The 23,790-nt window shown below is 46.5% G+C and overlaps 1 protein-coding gene across 1 annotated transcript in view; it reads left to right on the forward strand.

Annotated features, from left to right (window-relative positions):
- Positions 1-2,339: 2,339 nt before the first annotated feature.
- Positions 2,340-23,790, forward strand: part of SPTLC2 (serine palmitoyltransferase long chain base subunit 2) — a gene marked incomplete at its 5' end in the record, with an annotated part of 77,992 nt that continues 56,541 nt past the window's right edge. Inside the window, 2 exons of the mRNA XM_084263976.1 lie at positions 2,340-2,468; positions 14,558-14,752. Of these exons, the coding sequence (XP_084120102.1) occupies positions 2,340-2,468; positions 14,558-14,752 (324 nt within the window). The remainder of the gene's footprint in view (positions 2,469-14,557; positions 14,753-23,790) is intronic.

A 23,790-nucleotide genomic window follows, 5' to 3' on the forward strand; every position in this document is an offset into this window, starting at 1 on the left:
CACAAAAGCTCTGCAAAAGCCCTCCCCTCCTTATCCAAAAAGACCTCCACAGCAAGAGCGGTCCCCATGCCTCTCCTCCACCAGCACTCCTAACTACACCCACACCAGCACAAGTACACTTGCACAAGCGGCCAGAGGCTGAACAGGGGTGTTTGCTGCTTCAACAGCTCCTCCCCAGCAACACCAGTCTCCCCCATCCTATAACATGAGAGAGGGGACACAGCCCAGCCCATCTGAGCTGACAGCTCTGTCTCACTGCATACCGAAACCAGGTGAAGAAAGAATGCTTCTTGGGCAAGCCTGTACCTGCTTCAGTGGCAGTCCAGATAGGGGAGTGGCCACAGACAGCGAGGAACAGGGCCCCACACCCAGCTCATGCTTGTTACCCCTCAGCCTGGACCCCTCATTACAAAAAGCCTTCATGCCCAGAGGTGACCCAGAGGTAGGAAGTGTACTGCTGCCTACAAATGGCCAACACCAGGCTTTGAAGCTCTTCTTGAGGGAAGAACAGAGACTTTTGGAGAAGCTAATTCAGTTTTGTTAGGAACTCCATGTTCCTACTGAATTTGCAGTGAGATCTATGACAGAGGCTCCCAAATGTGACTACAATGCAGAAAAATAACCATCGATAGCAACAACTCAGAAAGAGAGGGATGAGCCAATTTTTCTCAAGTTCATCTGCTTAAGCCAGTTAACTTTCCATTGTGCTGAGATTTGTGCTGATCGTTCAGAGTGACATTCTCAGGAACAGCACAGCCCTTCCCTCTAAATTACACCGGAGGAATCAAAGGTCACACTCTTCCATCTCTTCAGGGTGATCTAACACGTCAGGCTGTTCACTCCTGCGACTCAGGAAGCTCTGGATGCCTTCCCGGCCCCACTCCTTCACCAACATGTGTAGTGCAGGCTGTTTAACAGAACCAACAACACACGACCATGGATGATTTGAGGTGTGCAGAGCTTTGAGGTGTGCAGAGCACCTTTCCTGGGGTGCTTTCCCTGTGCTGTGTGGTAACCCCAACTTTACAAGGGTTGTAACGCAGATCTCCGACCTGAACACAACATTCAGGCCACCGGGTCTCTGAATGAGGTATTTATTGGCCAACTTTGCCAGAAAACGCCCAAATTCACAGCCAAACTAACACTCGATGGCTTGTGAACGCAGCCACAGAGCGGCAACTGCAGCTGCTGGGGATACTCAGCCTGCAGGGCAGCCAAGCACACGCCTATTTTAAAGGCCCGAATTTAAATCCTATTGACTTAAGCTCTTGCCTGGAGCTCGTCTGCAGAGTTGCTGTCAGGTCCTTCAGCACCTCCAGCCTAAACGGCCTCTCAGTCCCACGTCGATGCCGGGCGGGGAAGGGCGCTGCAGCCATTAAGCCTGAGCTCCTACAGGGCCGTGCGAGAGCTTCGCCCAGAGGCTCCCGCCCGGCCCAGCCCAGCCCGTGTCCTGAGGCAACCCCCGGGGCTGGGAGCCGCTTCCCTCATGGGCTCGCTCCACTCGGAGCGGCGAGGGCAAGGGAAGCGCTCACCGGCCGCCCGATCCCGGCCCGGGGGCTGGTGTGCCCGGCGGGAAGAGCCGCCGCCACCGCAGGCAGCGCCGCGCCGTCCCCTTCGCGTCAGGGAACGCGCTGACGGACGCGCCGCGCCGCTGCCGGAGGCCGGCGCAGCCTCACACGGCCGGCGGCACCGGACCCAGCCTGCCCGGCCTCACAGCAACGACGGGACCGGGGCCGGGACCGCGAGCCCGCCTCAGCCGCCCGCCTCAGCCGCCCGCCTCAGCCGCCCGCCTCAGCCGCCCGCCTCAGCCGCCCGCCTCAGCCGCCCGCCTCAGCCGCCCGCCTCAGCCGCCCGCCTCAGCCGCCCGCCTCAGCCGCCCGCCTCAGCCGCCACCCTGCCCCTCCCCGCTGCCATTGGCCGGAGCCCGCAGTTGGCTGCCCTCTCTCACGCCGTGATTGGCTAGCTCATCTCCTGCTCCTCGTTCCCGGTTCCATAGCTGCCCAGCCACGGGACAGCTTTCGCCCTCTGGTTCCGCCTCTCTCCACGCGTTCTGCTTTCCGATTGGGCAAGCCCTCCCCTTCGCCTCGCTCTCCTCCTATCGGATTGGAATGCGGCGCTCCCATTGGGCCTCGTTTTCCTGCGCTCCGCCCCCTCCCCGTGTCGTCCCCCCCCCCGCCGCCGGCCTCGCACGCGCGCTGGCGCGTCACGTTGCGGAGCCCGTCCTCGGGCGTGACGTCTCCGCCGGCCATTGGAGGAAGCGGCGGGCCGCGCTTCCGGTGCGGAGCGGAGCGGCCGGGCGGGGGCGGGGGAGCGGGCGCGGCGGAGCCGAAGCGGCGGGGATGGAGCGGCCCGGGAGGGCTGCGGCGGCGGCGGGGGGCGGCCAGCCCCGCGCCAACGGCTGCGCCGGCACCGCCCACGGCGCGCTCCGCAACGGCTACGTGCGCGGCCTGCCCTCGCCCGACACCCAGGTGAGCGCGGCGGGCGCCGCTCGGTGGTCGGGGAGCGGCGGCGGGGGTTGCGCTTTGCCGGGCGAGCGGCGCTTCGGGGGCGCTGCCGTGTCCCTCTCGGGGAGCCCCCCACACCCCGGGTGGGCTGGGGAGAGCCGGGGCAGCCTGTGCGCCCCCCCCACACCCCCCCCTTCCACCCCTCCGTGCCCCGCGGTGGCAGCGGGCGGGCTCCGAGCAGCCACCGAGATGCGGCTGGGGGGGGGAGTTGGGCAAAACTTCCCCGGCTGGCAGGGGGCTGGGTGTGTGCCCCCCCCCCCGCAGCCCTGGCGTGGGGAGGGGCGCGGCGCCTCGGTGCCCGGGCCTGCCGGGAGGGCTGCGCATGGCCGGGAGCGGGTCAGCGCTGTGCCGTTACCGCGCAGCGCGGCGATAAACCAAACCCGCAGCTTGCCCCGAGGGTGCAGGGCTCTGCTCTAGGAGCCGGCAGCCCTTCGCCCCATGCTGCGCCTGGGCCGCAGGTACGGAGTGGCCGGGAGAAGCGTTAAAGGTCGGTGCGGCCCGTCCCGGGGTCGTCACCCTGCGATGCGGGTGGATGTTTGAGCTTTGGGGCTTCCAGTTGCTTCTCTGCACAACGCCGAACTTTCCAGTTACCGTGTGGGGTGCTTAATGGTCCCTGTCGTGAGGGCAGCCCCAGCAGGTTGTGCTGCACACCTGTAGCTGCTGGAGAAAGGCCTTCCTGCCTTGACCACCCCTCCTGGGGCTCCTCGCTCTTCCTCCTCTGCTGCCCCATCTGCTTGTGCATCCGCTGCCTCAACCAGGCTGAGAACTGATGCAGGATGAGATTAAAATACCTTGTTTTTCCTGAGTGGATGGGAGATGCTGGCTGTATTTCACTGCAGGAGCGCTCATAGTCTTGCCTGGGCACTTGGGAGGGAATAGCCCAGTGTTGGGAGCCAGCAAAGGGAGGGGGAGTACAAAGGAGGGTACAGTACCTTCCTTTGGCAGCAGTGTCAGCTTGTAGTGCTGTGGCTCTGGCAGTCTTGCCTTGCAAAGCCCTGCTGACTGTAAAGCTGTAGTTATCAGTCTTTGCACTGAGACCAAGCGTGGCGATGGTGAGTGATGCTCTCTGAGCGGTTTTACTTCACTCCCCTGTGTGCTTCCTAAAGAAGGTCTGAATACGGTTACATCCTGCTTCAGAGGAACAGAAAGATGGGGTAAGGGAGCTGTTCCTCAAGGATTTTGTTAGCTGCATCTCTGGAAGGCAGGAGATGCAGCACGTGAATGGAAAAACCATCACTGTCAAACTGAGGAAGCTTAGAAACCTCACTGGTTGATGAGACGCTCTGTTCAGCTCCTGGTTTGCCTGAGATGCTGCACTCAGCTATGTTGTGGATGCCTGAGGCATTTGAGGTAACTGTTTCTGAAGGGGAGGGTGGGAGGGCTGGCTGCAGGAGCCGTCCTGAGCACTCTTAGCAAGAAGCCAGAGTGTCACAGCTTTGGTGGAGGACGTAGGAAGAGTACACAGAAGTTCTGTATCTTTCTGGCAGCTGCTTGCTGGTCAAGGAGAGATTTGTCATGAGGAGTCTTGCATTCATTTCTCAGTTTTAGGTGGGCCAGATTGTTTGACTTTCACAACAAAAGTCTGAATGTTAGAACCTGACTGGAAGAAGTGACTGTGTAGGGGTGCTGGGCAGGTACAGCTTCCTCACATAGCATCAGTGATGGGAGCTTAGAGCTGCCAAAGGTACAGTCACTGATGTATCACAGATCTGGCTGTTTAAATGGCCTTTTGGGTTTCAGATCTTGGTGGCTGAGCCTTCATGCAGAAGAAGGGAAATGTGTTAATACTTATATGTGTTAAATACTTTTGTACATGTCTGTATCTCTGAACTGTGTACATACCACATACAGCACTTGAGAACCTGCAAAAGTAATCAAGTACCAGCAAGGTGGCAGCTTATACACAAGTGGAATTCCTACCTGGCAGAAAAGAACAGAAAAGTGAGAATGAATGAAGGAGGGGAAAAAAAAAAGCTGCTTTTGGAAGAAAGCCTGTGATGAAGTCATTGAGAGAAGTCAGAGGCAAGAAGAGACCTTGATAAAATGAATATATTGATGGGAAGAGGAGGTGGGGGGGAGGGAAAGCCATTGGTATAAAGAAATGTGGACACTGGTGATTTTTTTTTCTGGAAAAGGCTGGAGCTTGTGAGGGGAGAGTTTAGAGACAGGGTAGTACATCACTGCACCCCTCTGTGGGGCTTGAGAGTGCCAGGATGTGTTACCCACTTGTAGTTGATAGGAAAGAAGGAGCCTGCCCCTATGTATGACAGCTTTGCTGTGGTTACCTGAGAAAGTTACCCTTATGACAGTTTTCTTTACAACTCCCTCCACAGAGACAGAGAGAGAGACACTGGTGTTTCACACAGTGTGGGCCCTTCCTGTTATTCCAGCATGAGCAGAAGAGAGTGAAATTGTTCACCATCATTTTTTAATAGGTTATATTATTTGGTCTCCTGCTGGGATCTGAACTGCTAATTCTTCCCCTTGGTAAGAGGAGAGGGGAACTTGCTAAGACTGTGCAGTTACTGACTTTGGCTACCTGGGAGATGAGTGAAATACTGTCAGTGGCTTGGAAGGTGATCATTTGACATCAGGGTTTTAGCACTTAAAAAAACAACCCCCACATTCTGTGAAATACTAAGTTCTTTTGTTTTCCTGGGAAAGCAAATTCTGCCAACAGTTAATCTGTTTAGAGATTCAAATTCAGTGAATGCAATAATCTTGCTATAAGCACCTTAATTAAAGAGGCTGAAGAACAGTCTAGCAATCAAAAATTGTGGGATATTGAAGAAAAGTAACTTAACTTATTTCTGACCATATGCAGTTCGGGGAGTGCATGGTGAGGGAGAGCAATAATCTATGGATGGATTCAAAACTGATCTAATGCTTCAGTGTAATACTGCACCACATGGTGAGAGTCTGAGGTCTCAGAGGGTGTTGTCACAGCGTGAGGAAATGGGCACAGCCAGGAGAAAGCAAGCAAATAGAAGAACAGTGAAGTTACCCCCTCAAGTTGGACATGATTCTGCTTTTTTATGTCCTTCTGGTCTGGTGGAGAGAGTGTTAAGTGAGTCCAGTAGAAAAATGGTATTTAGGATGTATCAAGACACTAGTGGGAACAATAAAGAGTGCAGGGAAAATTGCTTTTCCTTTCTGCAATGCAACCTTAAACTGGAATGTATTTCCTCCATTGGAGTGTTTTGCTCTGAAGCAGACAGCTAATGGTTTTCTAATACTGCATCTGAAAAGAAAAATTCTTGCTTAAAATAGAGAGAATGGGACAAGGTGCCCTTACTTTCTGTTGTAACTTACTGGAATCTACCTGTTACTGTGAACAGATTATTACTAATTGGGGGGGTTTGACACCTTAATTGAGCTTCTCACTTTAGAGTGGTTCTGTTGTGCTTCTAGAAGCTGAAGAAGAAATAATCTCAAACTTAAATAACTATGAATATAGGGTTTAGATGTAGGGTTCTTCATTTCTGTTGTACGTGGCATCTCCAAGTGAGATAGGAGATGGAACTATATAAACATTTTAATTTCCCTGATGTTTCTAGAAGGTCTCCTATAGTGATCTCCAGATCACTCTCTGAATACCTGCTTTTGTAAGCAAGGTCTCACACTGCTTCCTCAGGAAGACAGGGAATAGTTTAGTTGAAGAGAGTGGGAGGACTGTGGGCTTTTGCATTCCTTTAAAGCTGTCACAAGTCTTGAATTCTTACAGCTATTAAAATGGACAGTGTCAAATTTTATTTTCCCCTGAAAGCTTTGGTGTGTACGTGCTAAAAACAGCTGGTGTGAGATGTGTGTTTGGTTTTTGAGAGAGAGCAGCCTTACTGCTTGTAGGTTTACACTTCAGGATGGAGGGGAGTGGTGGGCATCAACTTGACTTTATAGATGCTTTTGCTAAACATTGGTTTAGCATAGGATGGGAATGGTTGGACTTGATGATCTTCAAAGGTCTTTTCCAACCTTGTGATTCTGTAATTCAAGTTAATGTAACTTCTTTGGGAGAGCACCCTTAGAAAGATGAGTGCAACAAATGCTGGAAGTTTTTCTTCTTACAGTGAGTTAGCAGTAGCATCAATGTGAATGAACCCTTGTTTCAGATGAAGGTTAAAATAAGGTAAAGGATGTGAAGTAACTTCCCCATCCACTGGTATAAAAAGGAATTTGAGCCCAGATTTGTCAGGGGTTTTTTCACATCTTCATGCAAATTTAAAGTGCAAATATTTCTGATACTTGGTCAGAGAGAACTAAACCTCATGAATTTATTCACAAGGAAGTGATCATTCCCTCTTACTTGGTAATTGTGAAGCCACATCTTCAGTAGTGTGTCTGGGTTTGAGCTCCCCAGAAAGATGCTGAGGTAGCCATGTGAATCTGTGAGTCCAGTGGAGGCCCCCCAAGAAGCAGAAGAGTTTGGAGCAGGTGAGATACCAGAAGAGGCTGAGAGAGCTGGGTTTGCTCTATCTTAGAAGCAGGCTCAACTTGCTGGCTGGAGGGAGATAGAGAAGATGGAGCCAGACACTTGGAAGTGTGTGGCAATAAGATGAGAGGCTGCAGATATAATTTGGAAGAATAGGAAATTTGATGACACATAAGGAAAATAATATTCTCCTGTGGGTGCTAGAAGACTGGCTACAAGTTGCCCAGAGAGGTTATGGAATATCCTGGAGGTGTTAAAGACTAGATTGGATGTGGCACTCTGCAGCCTGTCCTTAGTCCTGCTTTGGGCTGGGGGTTGGACACGATGACCATTGGAGGTCCCTTCCAACCTTGGTTATTCCATGGTTTCAGAGAGAAACTCATGGATTGCAGGAGAGTTTGCCCAGGTGTAGACATCAGCATTTAATCCTTGAACCCCTGTAAAAATGCATGCCTCAGGGCTTGTAGCATGTACTCTGAGGCTTGCATCAGACCTGAGAAGATAAGTTATTACCTTCTGCTTGGCTTTTTGATTGAGTGCCTTTGTTGTGTCAGTAACACAGAACTGAAGTGAGTAGGAAATTGGCTGACCTAGAAAAGACAACGACCTCCTTCAGATGTTTTAATTGACAAAACTCTTTCTGATGTGCGTGAGGATACTTTCCTAATATCAAATTTAATTATCAAGGACTGTAAGGCTTTGTGAAAGGAATAGCTACATAGCATCTTATCTGGCTAAATGAAGATTTGAGGCCAGTGTTGTACTTGTTGAGAACTTGCCTATCTGTGCTGGTGGGAAAACAAACACCCTTGGTAGCAGCTGATGTGACTGGCTTCTCTTAGATTTGAGCATGTGCTGCTGAGAAGTCAGATTGAATAAGGTGTTAATGTCTTTTAATTGCATTAGGCCTGCCATTGCATATTTAGCAGGTGATACGCTTTAAATGCTGTAATAAACAGTTATAAATGTATGCAGATTCATTTTATATTGTTATGGTAACTTGATTCATTTGAGTGATGCCTCATGTTGCATTTTCCTGTCTTAATCGTACAGTAGAAACACTTTCCTAAATGTCATGCTTTCAGTGTGTGGGGGGGAAAAAAGCTTTATCTTAATTATCTTCTGACTTCAGTTTCTCTAGGAGGAACATAAAACATTGACCCAGCTTCAAGGAGGTTTCCAATGGGGTTTTTTGCCTTCATTAAGAAATCATTACTAGAAAAAAAAACGCCACTTTTAATTGTTAAGTACAGTCCTGAAGAATGTTTATGGTTGAGAAAGCAGAAGCTGAAAAGTTTAGGAAGAAAAATGGGGTTTAATGTCTGTAAAAATAATGGAGAGCAAATTCTAAAGTGCATTAGGAAGGCTTCCAGAGGTATTTGAGAGCCTAGAGATTGGCTTGTTAGTGAACCGCTAAGGGCTTGGGCTGTCTTTGGAAATCTTCATTGGAAAACAAATGTAGTAATTAAGCATGCTGTTAGAGTGCTCTACATCTAAAATCTACTGAACACTAGATAAAGTAACAGTCTAGGTCTAAGGTAATTTAAGATAATTTTTATCCTACTGAGAATATACCTTTTTGTCAGCTAAATTTGTAGCAGGCAAAACCCCCAAAAACTTCATTGCATCATTCATTGGATAAAAGGAAAAAAAACCCTCAAACCCTTAAACAATATGAAGATTTATACTGTTTGTCTAGATGTGGCAAAGGAATGCTAAATTTATTGGGATTAGGTAATTGCAAATCAAAATATATGGTAATAGAGACCATCAAGAACAAATGTTTATTTAGGGATAATGCACTAAAGTGTTAAAGTCTGGTTTGTAAGCCAAGTTAGTTTCCCTCCTGTGACTTTTGTTTGGGTTTTGGTAGGCTTAAAACGTGATTCAAATTAGTTCTTTCTAATTTTGGTAGTAAATGCTTGGCCTTTCTTACCCAGGCAACAGTCTGAGATGGGAATTCAAATCCACGTTGTGTTTCTAAATATAATAAAATAGAAAAATCTCCAAAGCTGCAAGTAAAATTCTTGCAGTTATGTCGATGAGAAACAACTGAATTTTGGTAACAAGTGAAGTTGTGTTCCAGCATGATTAATCCTTTTATGGCCTTTCCATAAGCAGCGTCCCTAACACAGAGCAGTAGGGTCTTCCAGGGGCAGGAGCATAACCCAGGACTGTGTACTTCACTCTTACTGTGGCTTGAACTTGCATTTCTCTCCCTGAAGTGTAAGCCTGCCCTGTGAGGTATGTACCCAGATTCCTGTGATAAATCCTGTGTGGTGTCTACAGGAGTGTTTGCAAATGTCCCAGCACTGAAGCGTGGCTTTTGTCTCCTCACAAAGCTTCTCTCTGGAATGCTTTTGACAGGGGAGCGTAGGTAGAGAACCTTCAGTCTGAGGGCATCTGGCTTCTTGCACATTCCTTTGCGTCTGGCTGGAGCAGCTCCCCTACGAAGAGAGGCTGGGGGAGCTGGGCTGGTTCAGCCTGGAGAAGAGAAGGCTGTGGGGGGACCTTATTGCAGCCTTCCAGTACCTGGAGGGAGCAGAGGAACAGGAGGGGAATCAGCTTGTTAAAAGGGTAGACAATGGCAGGACAAGGGGGATGGATTAAAGCTAAAGGAAGGAAGGTTTAGATTAGATATTAGGGGGGAGTTTTTTCCAGAGAGAGTGGTGAGGTGCTGGAACAGGCTGCCCAGAGAGGTGGTGGGTGCCCCGTCCCTGGGGGTGTTCCAGGCCAGGTTGGATGGGGCCCTGGGCAGCCATGTGTAGCTCCAGGCCTGGAGGTTGGTGTCCCTGCCTGTGGCAGGGGGGTTGGAGCTCTGTGATCCTTGGGGTCCCTTCCAACCCATGCCAGTCTATGATTCTATGATTTACCAGTTTTACCATGATGACTGTGTTGAGCTCTTACCCAAGTTGTCTGCTGACACGGGCACAGCAAATACAGTAAAAAGCCCTTTTCTTACTGGTTTTGAGAAATAATTTTTGGGTGAAAAGAATGTCAGTTTCAGAATAGTAAAACAATCTTCTGTGTGAACTGTTCTGGGTGCTGGCAGTGATACCATCATGAACACTGGAATTTATATCTGTTTGATGGTTTCTTTTTACCTTCTTTATAAATCCATGCTAGAGTGAGGTATGGTTGTCCTTCTCTGAGGATCCTACTGTCCAAGTTTAGAAAAGGGAAAATGGTGAAGGGTACTGGAAAAGCAAGCTTTCTGCTAACTGCTGTTTAAGAACTGCAGGTTTTTTTAATGCTGTGATACAGGAGTGATCTTTGCATGCTTTGTGGGTGGCTTAAACGAGAACCTGGGTTTGTGTAGGTTACAGTATTGTGCCCCTAATGCCAGACAGCCCGTGATGAGCTGAAGGTAACTGCCAAAGGGGTGTTATGTGAGATGTTTTCCATATATGTCATTAAATAATTTGAATAATTTGGGATAGGCTCTTCTGTCTGTGGAGCTGGAGTCTCATTCTTACGGTACCTAACCTTAAGGCACGACAAGATCTGATGCTGTCTGGAGGCTAACGTGGTCTTTAAAGCATACCTTTGAGCAGTAGTTGGGTAAGAACATCAGGCTGGGTGTGCTCGTGCTGCATGTGTGTACATCCACAATCCCACTCTCTGCCTGTGCTGGACATGCTGTCATGCTACTTTGAATGATCCCAATTTGCAGGATGAACTAAATCTGAAGTCTATTTTGCAATGTAACTTCTTGTGAACTGGAACTGTTACTTACCAGGCTGGGGAGATGATGATAGTAGGACTCCCTGCTGTGTCCTGCTAAGACCATTGCAGCCCTCTCTACCTGTAGCTGTGTGATGCTGCTGCTCAGTAACTTACAGTACAGTTTTGTGATTTGTTTCCCCAGGAGGTCATCCAACCCAGGGCTTACAGTGGCTGATTCAGAATGCCATCAGCTCTTTGCTGCTCTCCATAACCATCTGGGTGGTGCACTCTGATGTATTTTTTTTCTTCTGCAGTTGGGTTTCTTACTCTGATGGTGCTTTTTACATGTACATGCACACTGGGCAGTACAGGAGGATCAGTAGGTGAGCATACACCTGCCTTTTTTGAACTGCACGCTTAGGGTGAACCCTGACTCTTCTTTGTGGTCTCCACTTAGATGCACATAATACTCTTGTTCAAAGGTCATGGCTCACTTTGTTATCATAAGACTTTTTGAAACCATAAAAGCCTTAATCTTGCATGCTCTTTTTTTTATCCCCTTGGAAAAGGAAATGAAACACTGAGCTGTACCCACATTCTTTTTTTGTCCTGAACCTGAACTTGCTGCTCTTTGGCAGCAGGCTTGGAGCTCCCAGCTTTCATTTGAAGGCCAGAGTCCAGATTCATAATGCATTCTTGGAAAAATGAGTAGGCTTGTATCTGAAATATGGCTGGGAGTGTTTGTTCTGTGTGTACAGGCATAGTATGCTTCATGGAAAGTCCGTGGAATTGCATCCAGAGTATTTCCTCAATGTTTATTTGAGATTGGATAAGATGGGAGTTTCTCAATTTGTATTAGCTGATGTGAGAAAGAATGTATAAGCACTTTGGTAGATTACTGGGAGGTGGAATTGATTGGAGTGTGTGTTGAATCAATTCAGGTATTCCTGCAAAAGGTTGGTTTTGAGCATGTGGAATAAATTGTTCAGTTACAGCATTTGTCAAAAGCAGAAGCTCTTCTACAGACCTTGTTTTGCTTTTATTCTGATTAAAATGATGTGTAGGTCTGTGTTTGTGTTTGGGAAGGGTTTTTTTTTTCTGAGTAGCTGTTTTTTGCTGTTAGTTAACCTCAGGCCCATACCTTGGGGATGTAGCCTTTTGTCTAGTCCAGATGAACTTCCCGTTACCTGGGGAGGACATGAAAAGCTTTGGTGTGATCTCTATTAGATACCAGGTAACTTGGGAAGTTGTCGCTACGAGTTACGTGTTTGCTCATCCAGAAATTAGCTACTAGTAGACAGCCCCAGGTAATAGGTATGTCATGTGCCTGCTTCTGAACAGCTGCTGTCCACAGCCTGGTTGGTCACCATGAGGACACGAAATTCAACTGTTATTAATCAGGCTGTGAAATTGCAGCAATTTGAGCTTTGGTGCATGATCTTTCTCAGCTCTGGATCCAGTGAAGCTCTGGTTTCATGAATTGTAGCCACAGTGATACAGTTAAGCCAAGAAAAGGTTTTCCTGTTTTTCTTTCTGCAGCATTGGCTCACCAAGTGTGTTGATTGATCACAGAATCACAAGGTTGGAAAAGACCTTTGAAGATCATCAAGCCCAACCATTCCCATCCTAAGCTAAACCAGATCCCTAAGTACCTCATCTACCCTTTTTTTGAACACATCCAGGGAAGGTGACTCAACCCCTCCCTGGGCAGCCTGTTCCAGACCCTGACAACTCTTTCAGTAAAAAAAATTTGTCTAATATCCAATCTAACCCTGCCCTGGGGCAGCTTCAGGCCATTTCCCCTTGTCCTATCTCCTGTCACCTGGCTGAAGAGACCATCACCCACCTCTCTACAACCTCCCTTCAGGTAGCTGTAGGTGGTGAGAAGGTCTCCCCTCAGCCTCCTCTTCTCCAGGCTCAACACCCCCAGCTCCCCCAGCCACTTCTCATAGGATTTGCCCTCCAGCCCCTTCCCCAGCCTGGTGCTGTGCTTTCTACCATAAGGCACCACTGGATGCAGTGTGTCTTTCCATGAAGCCTGGCCTCAAAGCACTGCAGAGGAGTTACTTGAGTCTCACATAAGTGCTGCAGCTAAAGGTGAAGTTCCTTACTGTGTGTTTGCTGGTTTGTTTCCACACTTGAACCAGTTCTAAAGCCCCTGCAACTGCAGTGACCATATTGTGGAATTGCTCTGCTTGAAACTCTGTTCAGCTCTGGGTGCCTGTGTTGGGAAAAGGTAGAAATGAGCATCAGGAGGAAGGTGGTGGTGCAGTTCAAGGCTCTGCCTGTGTAGCTGTAGCATCACTGCATCTGAAGAGCAGGTCCTTGCTTCTGAAAAATTGTTCTCAAGATATACATGCCACGCTTGAAATACAGACTTGCTCCAGCATCTGAGGTGAGGGGGTCTCACTTTCCAAATACACAGTGTCTGGTGAGGCCAGCAAGTCTGTGTGTTTTTACTGATTCAGCAGCTGTTACAGAGGTTAGCACAGCTCTGGCTTCCTTTCCTATAGGATAGTATGAGTGACATAGGTGAATACCTGGGCTTATCCTGTCTCCTGGCTCCCATGCCTAATTAATTATTTGCTGTTGGTTTTGGTGGTGTTTCAATGTATTTAGGATGAACTTCTTTCCTAGGTATTGATTTATCTTTTATTAGAATATTTAAAAAACAAATTTCTTAGTATATCTGACTACAAACTGTAACTTGTATAGATTCCAGAGAAATTTGAGCAACATTCTAGATAAATCCTTGGCCTCTTTTAGTTATGGTGGTGTGATTAATATAGGCATTTATTGAAATTTCTTGCCTTGGTTTCCTTCCTGCCTTGCCTTGGTTTCCTTCCTGCCTTGCCTTGGTTTCCTTCCTGCCTTGCCTTGGTTTCCTTCCTGCCTTGCCTTGGTTTCCTTCCTGCCTTGCCTTCTAGCTGTTCACGTACATATCTGACAACATACTTCATAATATATTTGGATATTGGAGTGTTACAGAATTGTATGACAATCTTAACCTGTTTAGATTACTCCTAGGTTTAGGAAAATTACAAGGTATTAGGTACTAGCAAAAACAGATTTATTCTGCAAGGAGTGAGACTTGCCACCTCTGATGCTCCAGATGCAGCATTTAGGTTGGAGAGTGCTCTTTCACTATCCTATTACAGGGCAGCTATTCCAAAACTTCTAGGAATACAGATAGCAATTTGCATCTAATGTCTGTGTTTCTGTGTTTTTGGTACATTGCCTTTTGAGATCTGATCTTTAACTTAACTCTTTGACCAAGTAGTCCTGTTAAAAACCAGGATGTTTTCCCCACCAGTGTTACGTGCATTGTACAATTGGGCTCTTCAGGAGATTGTGTGTAAGTAGCAAGAAGACTTGGTGTGGATTTTATGCAGAAAGCCTTGCTTTGTTCTGTGTGCTGACATATATGCAATGTTGAGACTGTGTACACAATAACCTTTTTGTCTGTGGTGTCATGTTCACCTCATGGATGAGTACAGTGTTTACATCAGCATCTTTAGGCTAACGGTTGTAGAGACACACAGATTAAGCCTGCTTTGCCACATTAATACAGGCTTCCAGACTTGAGTCTGTTTTCATATTTTACAGTTACTTTTCTTAGTTTTCATAATCCTAAGGCTACATTTTTAACTTAACAAAACTATTCATTTCTATTTTATTTTTCTCTGATGTTGAGCAAGCTAAAGGACCTCAATGAGATGTGAATTCAGCTGTACTAAATTGCTAACTTTGGTTAAATCATCAATTTAGCCACCTCTTATATGGATTATATGGCAACCTGTTAGATGGTTATTTGTCAGTATTGGCTGAACCTAGTTGGAAATACTTTGAGCTGAGGCAGGTGCTTATCACTGATGGGAGGGCCAGGGGCAGCTCTGAAATGCCTGTCATTTCTTGAATGAATGCCTCACAACTGTGTCTCTCTACATTTTTACTATAGATAAATCATGTTGTGCACAATGGAGGATTATACAAAAGGCCTTTCAATGAAGCTTTTGAAGAAACACCGATGCTGGTTGCTGTGCTGACCTACGTAGGCTACGGTGTTCTCACTCTCTTTGGGTACCTGCGCGATTTCATGCGGCAGTGGAAGATTGAGAAGTGTCAAAATGCAACAGAAAGAGAAGAACAGAAGGTAACCACTGGGAAATAATGGTCAGTGGGAAATGACGTGTCTCAGGCTAAAGCTTGAGCTTTTCTTTGGGGAGCAATGGTGTTCAAAGCTTTGTGTTGTTTTCCTTGTGTTCTGCATGCCCCAAATATTATGCTAGTATGGCTGTGATGTTAAAGTAATGTTCCTTTTAGTTGGGTTGTTTGTTGGTGGAACAGTTCTCTTGTGTGGTTCAGTGCAAAGCTGCATCAACACTTCTATCAACGTGCTGAGAGATGCTCCAGCTGCAAAACAAGGGGGTGGGAGGGGAGGCTGCATATGCCAGCATCAGCAGCTGAAGAGATGCCTGTCAAAGGACCTGGTTTGAGTTTGACAGCAGTGGGATGCTTTCTGATGCCGCTGTGGTGGCAGTGTTTGGATTTGAAGGCGTGCTGTTAATTCTCTTTAGCCTAGACAGTTGCAGAGAAAAGCTTGTGGATGAAAACCAGAGCACAAGCTGGGTAATTTTAAGTTCATCTGGAGTCCAGAACACGAACAGGTTAGCTGATGAGTAATCTGATGTACTGACTCCTGACTCTCTGATAGTAGTTAAAAAGAATTAATTCATAATAAGGCATAGTCAAAAAATCCTCTGTTGCTGGATGGAAGAGTCTTGCCAGATTCAACAGTTAGTCTGGAATATATAATCCTAATTTGGAATAGTTGTAAAATATGTTGAGGCCTTTATTCCCCACTGGGGTTAATTACTGTGGAGAAGGCTACTGTTTCAATTTGTGGTTCACAAGCTATTTTCTGCTAACTCCTCATGTGAGCCTTCTTAGCATGAGTACCAGAGAGCTTTGCTCCAAAGGTGGAGTGAATTGGCTTACTCTCGTTGGTTGAGGTTCTGTTTTTCTCAGTGGCTCTGGGGGGCCCGTCTGACTTCAAAAATAACCTTTAGGAAGTTTGCTTTCCAGTTGGTTTCTGTTCCCCTGTGCAGCCACAGTGTCAGCTGGCTAGCAGAAAATGAGGGTATGGGCAGGAAGGACAGCTTGCTAATGAAACTAAACAACCAGCAGTGGGAGGGGGAAGAAAAAAAGAGGACAGTGTCTTTGGGGTGGTGGGAGCACTGGAGTAAAGTGCATGTCATCTGATGGTAGATTAGCCAAGATGCAAAAAACTAATCAATGCCTGGAATGACTTCCCAGTAGTTTCTTTGTACAAGCACTGTGAGGTAGAATTAAGTTGACAGCAAGGCACTGAATTCCAAAATAGAAACGTTCTCATAGGAGTTTAATGAGGAGTAGGTATTTCATGTTGGTTAGCAGTACAGGAGTTTATACTATTTCAAAAACTGACTTCTAGGATCTGGAAATAAAAATCTTGGATCCTCTTTAACAGTTACAATATCTAAATAAAGATTGCTGGTTAAATCCCAACTTGAAATCTGATGCATTTGTTTGTCACTTGAGCTGCTCTGGTTTATGTCACCTGGGAATGGGACACCTTTGTATTTTTCTGTGTAGAAACTAGTTACAGAAGAGAACAGTCAAACAGTTGCAGAAATCAACCAAGACATTAGAAGAAAAGTTTAAATATTTGTCTATATACAAAGTACTGCAGGATTATAAAGGGGTGACTGAAGTGTTGGTGTGATTGACGTACACGGTAATTATTTTATTGCAGAGGTTTTGAGAAATACTTGTTCTGTTAGCTGTACATAAGGTGCAAGACTGCTTACAAGTGGCCCTTTTCTGTGGGAGTAGGCATGACTCCTGCATGAGAGTGTACAAAGGAAGACTTTGGGCAGTAGGTTTAATACAGGAATACGTTATTGGAATTAGGCTCTCAGTAACGATTGGCACCCAGGATGCTGAAACACTGGGTTTGTTGGTGACTGATTAACCTAGGCCTAAAAGAAATTTAGCCTTGCTATTTTTTTAAAAAGAAATGAATAGCATTGCATCTTAGCCTGAAAGGCATTTGTTTTAACAAGGACATCTCCCAGGCAGATGACTTGAAACCCTTTGATTATTCTGTGCGCTGGTGATCCCTTGCAGGAAGGAAAGAGGTGCAGGTATTCTTACTGGCTCCCTCCGCAGACATCCCTTGCAGAAAACAGCCAGCAGTGCCAGTGGCTATTGCGTAAGAATGCAGAATAGGAAATCCTGTTTAAAACAAGTCTTGCTGTTGAAGAAATCGCAGCCTGTTGTGCTTCCCCCAAATCACATTTCTAGTGCTCAGGGTGGAATAGCTGTTCCTGATACTGAGCAAATAGAAAAGCAGTCACGTGAGGTCTAGAACATACAGTACTTACCCTCCTGCTTTGCTGCTTTAAGCTTTGCTTCCCTGCAAGTGAACTGATGAGAGTTCATTACTATTACTTATTTTTCTCTTTTTTAATACATGCAAATCACAGGAGCCCTGGAATAGCCTCTGTCAGATTTGTGACCTTGGTGACTGGGTTTTTCCCAGTATCAATGATAAGAGTTAGCTTTAGCTTTTTGAAATAGTTCAGAATTGCTTAGGTGAAAAGCTCAAAGCAGAGGCAGTGGGAGTAGCTGTGTAGCTGGACAAGTTTGAGATGGTCTGCTTTGGCACCAAACCAAAATTACTTAGTGTGAGGAAGTATTTCATAAAGGGCTGAATGAATTTGTCCTGAAAGTCGTGGAATTGAAGTGTGTGGTTTTTCTGGGATGTGTTTCTGAAGATGGTCACAGTGAAAAGCAGAAGGTAAACTTAGCCCAAAATATATATTAAAAACAAACACAAAAAAGCCACCTTTGGGTTTTGTGGGGGCAGTTTATTTAAGTAGAGCAAACCTTCCCTTAAATTGTCACTTATATTATAGTGTTAGTCTGTGCATCAGAACAAGAAACCAAAAGTGACCAAACAAATTTGAAGAGCAGGCTGAAGAGAGGTCTGTCTGTATTGGGACTGTCTGTGATGGTGGGTAAATTCCTTGGCATAGAAATGAGTGATTCCAGGAAAACGTAGTATTCACTCACTGTTGGAAACACAAAAGGGTGATAAGGGACAGGCTTTGCTAGTACTGATTTTCAGGAAATAGTCTGATGGGTTTTGGCTTTGTTTAAAATGCATCCATCTGGGCTTTTCCTGGAAACCAGGGTTGTGCAGCACATCCTCTCTGATGCTTTATCAGTCTGTTTGAGGCATGGATAAGGGGCAAGATTAATAATTCTCAATTACCCTTGAATCAACTTATGCAAACCCAATTTCATGTGATGTCTGGTCATGCAGTGTATTTAAGTGTGCAAAATACTTGTGGAATTTTAGAGCCAGGATGAAAACCACATTTACTTTTCTTCTGGTCTGATGCCCCTGTTGATTGTCTTCTGTGTTTTGTATATGGGAGCAACCGTGCAAATGGGGGCAGTATCTCTCATTTCAGGGAGGGGATTGTCCCTCTCTGCTCTGCCCTCGTGAGGCCCCATCTGGATTCCTGTGTCCAGAGCTGGGGCCCCAATACAAGAAGGATGTGGAACTGTTGGAGAGGGTTCAGAGGAGGGACACAAAGATGATTAGAGGGCTGGAGCACCTGCCCTACAAAGAGAGGCTGAGGGAGCTGGGCTTGTTCAGCCTGGAGAAGAGAAGGCTGCGGGGGGACATCATTGCAGCCTCCCAGTGCCTGAAGGGAGCTTATAGGCAGGAGGGGATTCGACTTTTTAAAAGAGCAGATAATGGCAGGACAAGGGGGAATGGATTAAAGCTAAAGGAGGGAAGGTTTAGATTAGATATTAGGGGGAAGTTTTTTACAGAGAGAGTGGTGAGGGGCTGGAACAGGCTGCCCAGAGAGGTGGTGGATACCCCGTCCCTGGAGGTGTTCAAGGCCAGTTTGGATGGGGCCCTGGGCAGCCTTGTGTAGCTCCAGGCCTGGAGGTTGGTGTCCCTGCCTGTGGCAGGGGGGTTGGAGCTCTGTGATCCTTGGGGTCCCTTCCAACCCAGACCATTCTATGATTCTATACCTCTTTGTGGTCAGTACCTTGCCCAGTTAGAACATGTTTCTAGAATCTGGGGTTTTCAAACATTTGTGCACAGGGACCCAGCTGTAGGAGTATCTCAGGACAGTAAACTGGAGTCACTTGCTCAGTGTTGTCTTAGCATCTGTATAGCTCATCAGAGGCCTCCTGATGGTGTGTATTAAGCCTACCCACAGTTATTGCTCCACTCTTTCTTGACTCATGTAGCAGTGAGATGGAACTAGTCTTTCTGCTTCCTTTTAGAAGCATGACATTTGATGCAGTTGTCTCTTTGACTTCCATTCAGAGCCAGTTTTGTATTACCTGGGAATGGGTGGTGTGACTTGCAGATAAGCGTGGCTGCTGCTCATGGCACAGTTTGTCAGCGTAGGTGCAACGCTCTGAAAACTTGGCTCCAAAAGCAGCAGCATCACTGCATTTGCCTGTCACAGTGCCCCAAGCTAATGGTTACAAGCCTCTCATTATGACCTTTGCTTTGTTGTAGTATTAGTTTATGGAATGAGGAAATCTGCCCTTCCCAAATCACCAACGGTAAGGTGCTGCACCCCAAGGGAGAATTTTATTCTTCCCTTGTTTCACTCTTTCTTGAAATTGCTACACCTCTTAGGCATCTGGGAGAGCACTAGTTACTGAAGTTTCTTCATCAGGCATCACCTTACTTAATAGGGGATGTGTTCTATACTTTAATCGACAGGAACGGAGCTGTTCAGGATTTCTTAGCTCTGTGTTCAGGATTTTTTTAGCTCTATCTTCATATGAATTAAAAGAAAAGAACATGGTGCTTTTGTTCCCTCCTTTGGAAACAGCATAAACTTTGCAGTTGTTTGACCATTCTTACTCTGAAGACTGCTCAAAGAATCGAGTCACTCCTAGAATATTTTTCCTCCAAATGAACCTGTTCCATCTTGGGCTGATAGTCATAGGGTCTGTAATAGCTAGAAAGGCTGCTGGATCTGAAACAGGATATGAACTTGATGGAAAAATAGCAACCAGCCCTGAAGGTTGTTTAAAGGTGACAGTAATTGCTTCCAGGATGGTGTTGTAGCTCAGCACTGTAACTCCAAGTGCCAAAAATTTGAAATAGCATGAATTAAAATCATAGAATCATAGACTGGCATGGGTTGGAAGGGACCCCAAGGATCATAGAGCTCCAACCCCCCTGCCACAGGCAGGGACACCAACCTCCAGGCCTGGAGCTACACAGGGTTGCCCAGGGCCCCATCCAACCTGGCCTTGAACACCCCCAGGGACGGGGCATCCACCCCCTCTCTGGGCAGCCTGTTCCAGCCCCTCACCACTCTCTCTGGAAAGAACTTCCCCCTAATATCTAATCTAATCCTTCTTTCCTTTAGTTTTAATCCATCCCACTTGTCCTGCCAGTGTCTACCCTTAAAAAACCCTTTAAAAGTTGGTTCCCCTCCTGTTCCTCTGCTCCCTTCAGGCACTGGGAGGCTGCAATGAGGTCCCCCCACAGCCTTCTCTTCTCCAGGCTGAACCAGCCCAGCTCCCCCAGCCTCTCTTCGTAGGGGAGCTGCTCCAGCCATTTGATAGATTGATAGATTTCATCCTCCCTCCCCAAATAGGTCTTGGTTCAAAGATTGAAAGCATTTAATTTTCATGAGTACTTCAGATGTACTGTCCTCTCTACTCTCTATCTGAAATGTCACACTGTAGAAGGAGAGGGGTGGGAAGGGGGAGTGATTACATAAATGAAAAACCAAGCCCCAAACCAACCAGGCAAACCATCTGGTCCAGAAGTCAGTACCAGTTTCTAAAGGCTTTCTGCCCCTACCATTTCACATTTTTGTCTACTCAGATGCATAGGGCACGCAAACTTCTTGGTGGGGTTAGGATTACTGGGGAAGCAGACAATCCCGTTTTGATTTATGCCGAAATCACATGTCCTGCAGGTCCTATTTCAAGGACCTTGTGCATAAGAGGCAAGCAGAGGGTGGTTTGCTGGGGAGGACAGAGTGTAGCACACACAGTGTGGACAGCAAAAGGGCTGGCATTAAGCTGATGCCTCCCTTAGAGTCCTTTGCTATAATTCTACAGTTTGGTACCCCCAAAAACTAAGGCTAGCATCCCATATTAGACCTTTCATTCCCTTACCCATAATGTGTTGCTTGAATTCTTGTTGATTTTCCAGGCACCTTTTCTTCCTTGTCATAATCCAGCAGGCTCAGAGAACTCTACTTCACAGTTAGATCACTTCAAGCTTCGTGATTGTGTTGGCTTGTAAGATCATGCTTCGTTTTATCTCTTGGTGGTGTCACCCTGTTGTGGGTGATTGTCTGTATCTCACCAGTTGAGCTTGTTACTCTTCCTGCCTTGTCAGCTTGGGTTTCAAAATAAAACATGCTCTATCTGAGCAGTCATCTGAGGTGAAATTGGGCTGCATCAGCCCAGGCATACCTGCTTGAGTTGGTATGATGGACTCATTTCCAGCCTCCGCTCCTAGCCTTGGCTGAAGTCTCAGTTGTTCCCTGGGTGGCATAGTGGGCTTGAATTAACTACTGCAAAGTTGAATTCTCATGCAGAGATGGTTAAGAGGAGTTGAAAATGCTTAAAAGAATCTCAGGAGATTCTAATTAGACATAACAAGTCACTCAAGTATTGATCTTCTAATGTGCCAGAGTTTCTTGTTGAGCTTCTCACTTCTCCCATTCCTCTGCAAATGATGTGGCAGAGAGTTTCAGACACTTGTAGGGAATTACTTCCATTTTGTCATGAATCAGGATCTTCAGTCTATTGCTGGAAAAGTGCTCTCTTGCACATCCACTTTGTACTGGAGTACAGTAGCTGTGTAACTTTTCATGTGTGAAGGAGGTTCTCAAATGCATTTGTCAATACCAAAACATTTTTCTACCTCATAAAAGTGGCTGATTTGTTAGTGAATCAGCCTCCAAACCAAATTTCTTCCAGGAACAATGTGAGACACTGACAACAAGGAGGGATAGAGCTCTGTAACTACTTCAGAAAAGTAATGATTTTCTAGAGGATTCCAGCTTTGTCTTAGCTGACCTACTGCCCCTGTTAACCCTCTCTTGACAAAGGGGCTTCAGATAAGACCTGGCACATGTGAAACAATGCAAAAATATACGCAAGTAGAGGAACAGGGAAGAAATAATCATAGAATCATAGACTGGTCTGGGTTGGAAGGGACCCCAAGGATCACAGAGCTCCAACCCCCCTGCCACAGGAAGGGACACCAACCTCCAGGCCTGGAGCTACACAAGGGTGCCCAGGGCCCCAGCCAACCTGGCCTTGAACACCCCCAGGGACGGGGCATCCACCTCCTCTCTGGGCAGCCTGTTCCAGCCCCTCACCACTCTTTCTGGAAAAAACTTCCCCCTAATATCTAATCTAAACCTTCCCTCCTTCAGCTTTAGTCCATTCCCCCTTGTCCTGCCATTATCTGCTCTTTTAAAAAGTCGAATCCCCTCCTGCCTATAAGCTCCCTTCAGGGACTGGGAGGCTGCAATGAGGTCCCCCCACAGCCTTCTCTTCTCCAGGCTGAACCAGCCCAGTTCCCTCAGCCTCTCTTTGTAGGGGAGCTGCTCCAGCCCTCTAATCATCCTTGTGGCTCCTCTGAACCCTCTCCAACAGTTCCACATCCTTCTTGTATTGAGGGCCCCAGATCTGGACACAGGACTCCAGCTGGCCCTTCTGTGCATGTTGTCCTATGGAAACTTTATTCCTCGTGTCTGTCACTGAGGAAAGAAATCCTTGGGATTCTCTGGAGGAGTGATTACTGGCTAAATTCTGTTTTCCACAGTTGAAGTGAGGGAAGTTAATGTCACTGTGCCTTTTTGGCATGTCATCCTGCACAGGCAGATCAGAAGGGGTCTGAGGTGCAACTTGTAACCACACTTTTGGCCTCTGTCTTTCCTGTGCAGTTTCTGTAGGAGGATGAAACAGGGACAGACCTAGATGGGTCCTTTTCTCTAAACCAAAATTACAAAGTTGTTAGATCATTAAGGTAGGAAGGGAAAGGAAAAAAAAAGTACTCTTCCTGCAGTTGAACCCTGTAAGTAAAAGCTTTTAAGTGCCTATTTGCTTGAGCTGTTATTAAAAAGCTGGCATAAATGCTCCCAGTTTTGCTTCAGTGGTAAAGCTATCAGGCAGATATTCTGTCTTGCTTATCCTGTCACCAAAAATAAAATGCCCCACACAATGTTTGCATCTCTTGTGCAAAACAGGAAGAAATGCTATGCTGACTCTTACCCCTATGATAAATTCTACATTTTCCTTTTGTGGATGGTTAAAAGGATTCTTTTTTCTTCCTTCTTTTTTTCCCCCCAACAGTAGCAAATGAATTATGCATTCTTATCACTACCAAATGTCAAACTCCCTTTTAATTGAATAGTCATGAGATCTCAAGGCTTTGGAGCCTTTTAAGCAGGCCAGAAAAAAATGTTCCTGAGTGCTCAGATACCCTTGCTGTCACAGTGAGTTTGACATTCCTGTGTGTTATCCATTCAAGACAGTCACTTACTTTTCCTGAAAAATGTTGGAAGGGAAGCTAGAATTCAGGAAATGCTCATGCAAAGAAACTTCCTTGGATGTAAGTGTTGATAAGCTGTAGAGAAGAGAGATGCCATAACGCAGCTCGCTAGCTTGTGTTGGCCACAAACAACTGTGGGAAGTTCTAACTAAGCCTCTCTTATAATGCCAGTGCTACCAGCACTGGTATGCATATTAAATGTGTATTAAATGCATTGCCTATGGACAGAATAAAATACAGTAGACTACCTCAGTTATCACATTCTTTGTGTATCCAGTAGAGCAGTGCAAACTGGTTGGTGCCAAAAAGCAACACCACGTTCCCTTGCGCTGCTGAACTCTGAGGAGAAACCTCTTGCAAAGTTTACATGCCTATACATTTCAGGAAGGGAGTTATTGTATGTTGTGAGACAGATGCTCACTTCCACTACCCAGCAAGAGCTGGAAAGAGAGCCAAGGTATTTCACCTACTGTTGGAGCTGAGCAAACAAGACCTCATTGTGTCATTAGGAGCTCCCAGTTCAGTTTCTGTGTTGCTTTCACTACTTCCTCTCTCATATGGTGGAATTCTTTGAG

The sequence above is a fragment of the Gallinula chloropus genome (assembly GCF_964237585.1).
Source record: "Gallinula chloropus genome assembly, chromosome: 4".
Lineage (NCBI taxonomy): Eukaryota > Metazoa > Chordata > Aves > Gruiformes > Rallidae > Gallinula > Gallinula chloropus.